The 9,495-nt window shown below is 37.7% G+C and overlaps 1 protein-coding gene across 2 annotated transcripts; it reads right to left on the bottom strand.

Moving 5' to 3' along the window:
• Window positions 1-1,547: 1,547 nt before the first annotated feature.
• On the bottom strand, window positions 1,548-8,779 carry LOC144957223 (uncharacterized). Of its 2 annotated transcripts, none has more exons than XM_078888292.1 (2): window positions 8,429-8,779; window positions 1,548-4,065 (listed from the first exon to the last, which is right to left on the bottom strand). In XM_078888292.1, exon 2 carries the CDS (start codon window positions 4,059-4,061, stop codon window positions 1,785-1,787), a length of 2,277 nt encoding a protein of 758 aa, XP_078744418.1. In that variant the 5' UTR covers window positions 4,062-4,065; window positions 8,429-8,779; the 3' UTR covers window positions 1,548-1,784. The 2 variants fall into 2 exon arrangements, with proteins under 2 accessions (XP_078744418.1, XP_078744419.1); XM_078888293.1 differs by having other exon boundaries at window positions 1,548-4,063; window positions 8,425-8,568.
• Between the last annotated feature and the right edge of the window lie 716 nt (window positions 8,780-9,495).

Below are 9,495 nucleotides of genomic sequence, written 5' to 3'. Positions count from 1 at the left end.
GGTCTTTGGTTCGAGTCCCGCTGTGCTGGCACAAAGTTGAGTTCTTATTAAAAGGCTCTTTACTCAAATTCTCCACTATGCATAAATGAGTACTTGGCAGGTAAAGGGGTTGTCTATGTCGGAAAAAAAATTATAATAGCGCCTCACATGCTTCGTTTCTCGTCCTACATGTTGATTTTGGGACCCCTTGTAAAGTGTTTTTAGCATATTGAATGGATTTTGTGCATTGTAAAAGCCTGCATTTTTTTATATCATGGCATGTTAGGTTGGGTTGATAGGCCGTAGAACTACACGCTGCATGCTACACGTTTTAAATGTGTATAGAAAAGTGAAACCTCGTTGTCTCTCTTATGCGAGCCATACAACTCACTACACATTACACGAGACTCGGTATATGGTACACGCTTGTAGAAAGAAATGGACATGTTCACTTTTTTGCTACACGTGTAGTTCTAGATCCGGCGAACATGGACGACTACAAGGAAAAATTGATTGAAATGGCCCTTTTTCTGGGATCTGGAAAGAGTTCTTCATCAGGATTCCGAAGAAGATGACGGAATGTACGCTGGAACTCTCCTCGTGATTCTCTGAGAAGGAAATGTTCTCGGCACCATATGCTTTGTCTCTTTCGTTTTCTTCTCCTTCGTAAAAAAAGCAAAAAACAGAGCATCTTCTTCGGCGAAGAATTCATTTTCGGAGAAAATAAAACAAAATCCCTCTGTCTCTGGCAAAATATGAAGCATGTAGCATGATAGTGTGAAGTTCTATAGCCCAGGGTATGAAACATGTAGCGTGTAGCGTGACGTTCTATGGCCCGTCAGCCTTAAAGACAAAGAACATGATTAAAAGGCAATGTATTGGACGCACACCAACAGGGGACACAACTCTACTTCATGATAATACTATTACTGTTGGGCGTCGTTGACTCAGCAGTTTGTTGTCTCCTCTTACAATTGGAGTCGAGCGACTTTGCTCATGGCCATTGAGCAAATGACGGATACATGTTAAAAGAAAAACACGCACAAACTTAGACATGTACTACTTTACACACATTATCCCATTTTACTCAGTTGTTTGTAAGCTGTTGGTCAGAGACTTCTATGGATAATGTAGGCTTGCTAATGCAAAGAAAAACCAAATGGGCGACTTATACCGTATTTCAAAATGAAAATTTATTAGTTTTCTATAGCATGTAGGAGGAGAAGATGAAGCAATCACAACCTCAATGAGATGGAGATTCCGTGAAAAAAAGCTTCTATTCCAAGTTATTTATTTCATGTTTTTTTAAATATTAATAAAACATTATTTATAAAATATCCGAATCATTTTAGTGATCATTAATTCAGTTTAAATGTTTTATAAGTGGCAAGCATATTTTGATTGATAAATTCAAATACAATTTGAACAATGTATTTGCCCCAATTTCCACATCACGTTGATAGAAATTTGCCTAAAATATCTTAATTTTAGTTTTTTGCCTTTTTCATTTTTCCAGGATTTTTTGCTTTTAATATCAAAACTTAAAATGAAACTCAGCTTGACAATAATTTCTTATTTTAAACTTTATTCTTCTCTTCTTTCTTTTTTGAAGTCTTTTGCTTTAGAATATCGTAACAGTTGAGGTTTATCGTTATCCGTCGGTATATAAAGAAAGACATTCTAACCAAAATAATCAAAATTATATAACAGAATACTTTCCCCATATGAAAAAAGATCTAAACACTATATTTCAATTGTTTCTTAAACATTTCATCATATTTTTATCGGTTTTCTTCTTCTTCTTCTTAATCATCATTTGATTCCTCTGATAAAGGGATGCAACCAGACAGGTCTTGGGTAATATGATAAGGTGGTCTACAGAGGAATTTCTTTTCTCCAGGACACTGATAGGCAATGATTTGCATGCCTTCTATTTCATAGACACCTGGTGGTTTGTCTTCACATCTTGGCTTGTACCCACCATGCTTTCTTGGGATCTCCCACAGAGGAAGACATTGGCGTTTATCAGGATGGAACAGCTGAGTAGCTCCAAGTTGATCATCACTGGGACATCTTTCTTCTCCATTTACTGATCTTTCTGAATCACATGTTGTAAAGTACGGTGACCAGAGTTTCGATGTATGTGGCCACATCCCGTCTTCTTTCCCAACACAAGATGGGTTGCGCACTTGGCATGGTATGCAATGACTCCTTGTACATTTGTTAGCCAAGTAATCGCATTTCCACGTTGCAGCAATTCTTCCCTTTCCACAAATAGCCACCTTGTAATTGACACATTTTTTTTCGTTGATGTCGAAGAGATCGGGGTAATCGCATTCATTTTCGTATTTTCCGAATAGGTTGTACATACCACGTGTAGATGTGTCTGAGCAGTCGTAGTATCGCTGACATGCTGTCGGGTGAGGGATCAAGCTAACAGTTCCTTTTTGGCATTCCTGCTCAATATTCTGAGGAGACAACATTATCCGTAAACTACTGCATTTAGACAGGTCTTGGTAAATGTGATAAGGTGGTTTACAGAGGAATTTCTCTTCTCCAGGACACTGATAGGCAATGATTTCCATGCCTTCTATTTCATAGACACCTGGTGGTTTGTCTTCACAACTTGGCTTGTACCCACCATGCTCTCTTGGGATCTCCCAGAGAGGAAGACATTGGCGTTTATCTGGATGGAACAGCTGGTGTGCTCCAAGTTGATCATCACTGGGACATCTTTCTTCTCCATTTACTGATCTTTCTGAATCACATGTTGTAAAGTACGGTGACCAGAGTTTCCATGTATGTGGCCACACTCCGTCTTCTTTCCCAACACAAGATGGGTTGTCCACATCACATGGTTTGCAATGAGCCCTTGCACATTTGTTAGCCAAGTAATCGCATTTCCACGTTGCAGCAATTCTTCCCTTTCCACAATTAGCTACCTTGTAATTGACACATTTTTTTTCGTTGATGTCAAAGAGATCGGGGTAATCGCATTCATTTTCGTATTTTCCGAAAAAGCTATAAAACATACGCATAGATGTATCTGAACAGTCGTAGTAACGCTGACATGCTGTCGGGTGAGGGATCAATCTTACAGTTCCTTTTTTACATTCCTGCTCAATTTTTGTAAGAGACTCCACGATTCGTATTCTACTGCATTTAGACAGGTCTTGGTAAATGTGATAAGGTGGTTTACAGAGGAATTTCTCTTCTCCAGGACACTGATAGGCAATGATTTCCATGCCTTCTATTTCATAGACACCTGGTGGTTTGTCTTCACAACTTGGCTTGTACCCACCATGCTCTCTTGGGATCTCCCAGAGAGGAAGACATTGGCGTTTATCTGGATGGAACAGCTGGTGTGCTCCAATTTTATCATCTCTGGGACATGTTTCTTCTCCATTTACTGATCTTTCTGAATCACATGTTGTAAAGTACGGTGACCAGAGTTTCGATGTATGTGGCCACACCCCATCTTCTTTCCCAACACAAGATGGGTTGTGCACTTCGCATGGTATGCAATGACTCCTTGGACATTTGTTAGCCAAGTAATCGCATTTCCACGTTGCAGCAATTCTTCCCTTTCCACATTTAGCCACCTTGTAATTGACACATTTTTTTTCGTTGATGTCGAAGAGTTCGGGGTAATCGCATTCATTTTCGTATTTTCCGAAAAGGTTGTACATTCCACGTGTAGATGTGTCTGAGCAGTCGTAGTATCGCTGACATGCTGTCGGGTGAGGGATTAAGCTAACAGTTCCCTTTTGGCATTCTCGCTCGACATCCTCAGGGGACTCCACGATCACAACATTGGAATTTGTACACTCGTCAAGCTCCGAGTCCTTATGGACACACACGTTCACCTTGTCGCTGAATACAGTTCCGGGAGCGCATGGCCTTTCAATCGGATTTCCATGAACGCATTGACAGAATTTGGCGCAATCGCTTGGGTGTGGGTGGTAGTTATCAGCACCGCCTCCACACAGATTGCTTGGACAAATTGCATTAGCACCTTGGACAGCAAGCCAAAGAACCGACCCTAGAAGAAGGATGAGGAAGGATGAAGCCTTCGATTTCATGACTCTATGGAATGAAAAAATTGTGTATTTAAAGATAGATCAAGAAAATGTGATGAAGAATAATTATTTCTGCTTTAACAAATTGAATAAATACTTCATATTTTGCACAGTGCTCAAAGCGATTATCAATAAATTCCAAAACTACTGCAACGCTTAATCCGACAAGGTGACGATGTCATGGGCCAGGTACTTATTCTACACCTGAGTGAGATGAAAAATATGAGAAAAGGGACGTTCCTTGGGACCCATAATTGGATTCAGTAGTCTGATGTCACGCGCCCGGCAACGGCGGCCATCTTGGTTCTAAACAAAGAAAATCATTACTTTTTATTCTTCATGCTGGCTAAAAGTTTTCATTCCCTTTTCATATGCCTTGTGATCAGAATGTGTAAAAGTCAAAACATGATCAAATTTACGTTTTTTCCCCTCTGGATACGCTTTTATGCTCGCCGGAGAAACATTTTATACTGGCGTCCGCCATTGTTCCGATAGTTTAGAGCCAGTGTTGCTAAGTTACCATGCGTCATTAGAAAGGAAGTGACGTTACGACTATTGAATCCTATTGGGCGCACCTACAAAGTAATTTAAACTCTAGGTTATAATACCCCTAGACATTAGAGCCAAGTAGAAAGCCTTTGAATTTCTACCAAAACAAGCGAAATTGGCCAGCAAGAACTCATGAAATATACAAGTTAGTAAAGTGTGTGTATCATGTGCTAAAGCAGCAACATTGTCGAGAAAAACATCAGCTAAATAAATCAAGTTTCCTTAATCCAATTGATGTTATATAAACGTATTCACATATCCCACCCGCCACATAAATCGTATCAACACAAAAAAAGAATGTGTGTAATCATTTATTGCTTTATAGTCTGTTAGAAGTACTTCAGTTGGAAGTATAGTCCGTTTCATAATACATAATACCACATTTTGATCTGTTTCCCTCTAACCGTGTTGTGCGTTGCCACGATTCTTTTCATAGTCTTTACCAGACATTATAAATCATAAATATGTGTAATATAGCTTTAATGATACTCACGCAATCGCGAATTCCTTTGATGTTTTGCGGTGCTTCTTTTTTATCACCCAGAACATTACACTTTGGAAGTAACACATACAACATAACGTTATGAAGACAATTTTCAGAATTATCGACCTTTCTACCTCAGTTTACATACAAAACAAACTAACATACATCCTTCCAATCCCTATTTTACTCACACAATATTGTGAGTGATTTTTAGTAAAAATGAACGCGAATTTAATCGGCGACGCGTTGCATTTCACTTAATTTGTTGTGATAAAAATCTCTCGTGATAAACATACGTGTAGTGTGTTAATATGTCGCTAAACGATATAAAGCACGTTGTTTTAAAAATTTACGGTAAAACGATTTGGCAGCGTTCTTGATTTTTTATAGATCGTTAATATGTCTAAATTTTGAATCAGTTGTATTTCAAATGAAAAAAAAATTAGTAGGGTTTGGTACAAATTAAGCAATCATATCAAATTATAACGAAACGTATGTGACGGTTTAAAAGATACATGCCAAAGAGTTGTGATAATCAATTTTGAAACGGACTAATCACCCAACAGAAGGTCAAAAAAACAATTTGAGTCAATAGGCTGATGTCACGTCGCCCAGCAACGGCGACCATTGTGGTTCTAAACAAAGAAAATTTTATTCTTCATGCTGGCTCGAACTTTTCGTATGTCTTGTGATCAGAATGTGTAAAAGTCAAAACATGATCAGATTTATAATGTTTTGTTTTCCCTCTGGATACGCTTTTATGCTCGTCGGAGAAATATTTCATACGAGCGTCCGCCATTGTTCCGATAGTTTAGAGCCATTTACTAAGTTACCATGCGTCATTACGAGGGAAGTGACGTTACGACTGTTGGAGCGTATTAGGTTTCACTAAATGCCATCACTCAGACTATGAACGTTCGAGGTTAAACATAGTGTTGAGCGTTGGTAAGTTATATCCGGCTGGCGGATGTTGTCAGTATTTTACCAAAACGAATTGAATCAATAGTTTCAAGGGCATGGGTTATGCTCCCTTCCACTATGAGTTAATGAGAGCGATCTATATTCAGGTTTTCCTCTGAGTCATCGATCATGCGACTGTTGAAGCGTATTACAAATTAAATGGTATCAACTTTATTCATTCTATTGATGCTGTGCGCTTATCCGAAAAACCCACAACATTCGCCAGCCGGATATAACGAACCGACACACAAAACTTTGTGTAACCGTGAACGTTTATCGTCTGGTTGATACAATTTAGTGAGTACTACTCATAAAAATGGCTGGCTAAAAACAATAACAAAGAGCTGAGTGAGTGGGCGACAATTGCATTCAATAGTCTGATGTCACGCCGCCCAGCAACGACGGCCATCTTGGTTCTAAACAAAGAAAATCATTGCTTTTTATTATTCAAGCTGGCTAGAATTTTCATATGTCGTGACCAGAATGTGTAAAAGTCAAAACATGATCAAATTTATGTTTTTTTCCCCTCTGGATACGATTTTATGCTCGCTGGAGAAATATTTCATACGGGCATCCGCCATTGTTCCGATAGTTTAGAGCCAGTGTTGCTAAGTTACCACGCGTCATTAGGAAGGAAGTGACGGTACGACTATTGAATCCTATTTTGTTCTATATATGGAGGCCTGAGCATTGTTTTCGTGAATAGAGGCAAATAAGTTGAAAATAGTTAGTCATTCAGAACCTAAACCTTGTTCATGTTTTTATGACACAGTACCACATGGCCGAATGAAATCAACTTCGTTTATAGATAAATGGAATGATGAAATAATTGATGTCACTAGGCTCTTTGATTTGTTTTTACACCACCATCTGGGTGATTAGCTGTCATATTACAAATGTTTCATGCATAGGTAAGATTGGTCTGGCGGGCACAACTAGTGAATATTTTATTGAAACACGTGCACATATTTAGCAAGTCTGACAATGGGCCTGTTTTAACATTGTTGGAATGGACAATATTTGGTCTAACCCTCTCCTTACCAAATATAGGAAAATCGTCACATTCGTTACGATACAACCAACATTTTTCTTATTTAAATTTCGTTTGTAGACTACATCATAAATTTTAAAGAAAATGAACAGTGTGTTGTAGAGCTTGTTTTGCTAAAAAAAAGTCTGTATCGCAAGAACTTTACTGCTATTGTGTTGTGTGCAGGTGTGTTGGGTGTGAAGTTTTGGGGAAAATCCTGGAAATGGCTGGTAAGGAGAGCAATAAGAGTATTTCCATTACAACAATGAGGCCATAAAGTTAAATGATCAGACCTGCAAACAAGTACATGTCGACTGAAACGCATACACTCAATGGTTAAAAGCTGAACGATATTGAAAAAAAGGTTAGTAAAAATTCTAACTTCTAACCAAAGAGTGTGTAGGGTAACGTAGTTACCAAGAGCTCTCACTTCTCTTAACCGCAATGCTATTGTCGCGTGCCAGGCGAGACAGCGAGGTGGGTGTGCTCCGCGTGTATCATGCGCGCTAGGCTTACTGATACAATGAAGAAAATACGAGTAGAAGACGGAAGATGCTTGGCTTCACCAAAAGCGGGAAGTGAGAGCTCTTGGTAACATAACAATCGTTACCTACACGCTCTTTGCTTCTACTGAGAAGTGTTGGTGTAAACTTCTCATTCTCATTCTCATTCATTTGATTCTCTTTTAGAGATGTGGGTTACAAAACAATGAAAGTCATTGTTACCAAATTTTAAGTTACAAAAAGGTACCGTGGGTAAGAAAAGCTCCTCACATGTAGCTACCATTTTTCAACGGGATAATATGACTATGTCCCAGGCTCCAAGCGCTGGCTATTATTTTATAATGTTAGTGCATACGTACAGGCGACTTTTACTGCATGAATGGGAGCGATCTTTATTTATATATTCGTCCAACCAGGTCATCAAACACATGATTTGTTGCTGTCCAACGATTGCATATTTCTTAACAAATGTAAACGTACTGCTTTGTTTCCAAATGTTAAAAACATACTCATGTGTCAAGCTGAATCAAATGACCAATCGTGATGTTAGATGTTCAAAAAGCTGTGAACACGTTTCACTAAGTGGGCCATTTTGAGCATATATTGCAATGTGACCAATGTTCTCTAATACATGGAAAGTTAATATAGATCATGCCCATTGGATGCTGGGTTCAATATGGCCTGCGTGGTATATATATATATATATATATATATATATATATATATATATATATATATCGTATGTTAAAACAATTGGAGATGCACTATATAAATACACATAATATTGTTAATTAATCATATAATATAATATAATAAAATATAATATAATATATATAACACTTACCAACAGGTTTCCGATTAATCAAGATTGATCAATCCTCTCAAATGCAACAGGCAGCGGCTACGCTACGTCCACCAAAATTAGAAGACGGTTTGTTCTTGTCCTAAACAATCCACTGTTCGAAAACAATGCCTACAATGATATTATGCAATTGCCTCACCCGCTGCAGTAGCTACCTGGAATGACTGACTTGCCACAAAGAGATTCCATTCATTTTATAAAGGTATTATACAGTCTAAGAGCCAATCAAAATGTGAATTATACTATAATATACATAGTGCTTATGTAATGGGCAAAACCCGGATCCGATTTTTATAATTCTATGAATTGAGGAGCAGTCAATATCACGAGTCCAAATAAAAAACGAGGAATATGAAGCTGGCTATTCGTACCCGTTGAAGCATGAACATAAATCATATTTTATATTTCATGATAGCTGTCGAGTTTTTGAATCCATATAACAATATAGCTAATCTATGCTCGTTTAATGTTATAATAATAATAATAATAATAATAATAATAATAATAATAATAATAATAATAATAATAATAATGATGATGATGATGATGATGATGATGATGATGATGATGATGATGATGATGATGATGATGATGATAATAATAATAATAATAATAATAATAATAATAATTTCCAGCATGAAGAATAAAAGTACCGATTTTCTTTGTTTAGAACCACGATGACCGTCGTTGCTGGGCGATATGACATAAGACTATTGAATCCTATTTCCGTTAAGAAAGTGGAATTCAGAAGCTGTTTTAATGACAAATATAAAGACTGCTTTTATAGGGAATGAGATTAGCGGAAGAGTAGCGTCCCTTGATTGGACGTCACCCATAGTCTGTGACGTCACTGGCGGAAAAGTTATTAGAGAGAGAACGTCATGTTGGTTGTTTGCATGCGTCTCTCGTCCTTCGCAAGGAGGAAAACAGTCGAATATATCGTGTGTAGTAGTTTTGGGAGATGACATTTTATTCCTTGTAAATCATTTTTCTGTTCTGTATCGTATTTTTTAAAACATATAATACGTTAACATTTGAGTGCTTTCTTC

The sequence above is a fragment of the Berghia stephanieae genome, chromosome 11 (genome assembly GCF_034508935.2).
Source record: "Berghia stephanieae isolate SIO BIC M18660-M18661 chromosome 11, UCSD_Bste_1.3, whole genome shotgun sequence".
NCBI classification, from domain to species: domain Eukaryota; kingdom Metazoa; phylum Mollusca; class Gastropoda; order Nudibranchia; family Aeolidiidae; genus Berghia; species Berghia stephanieae.
The sequence above is the reverse complement of the archived record's forward strand: the minus strand, read 5'-3'. Positions and strand labels throughout refer to the sequence as shown.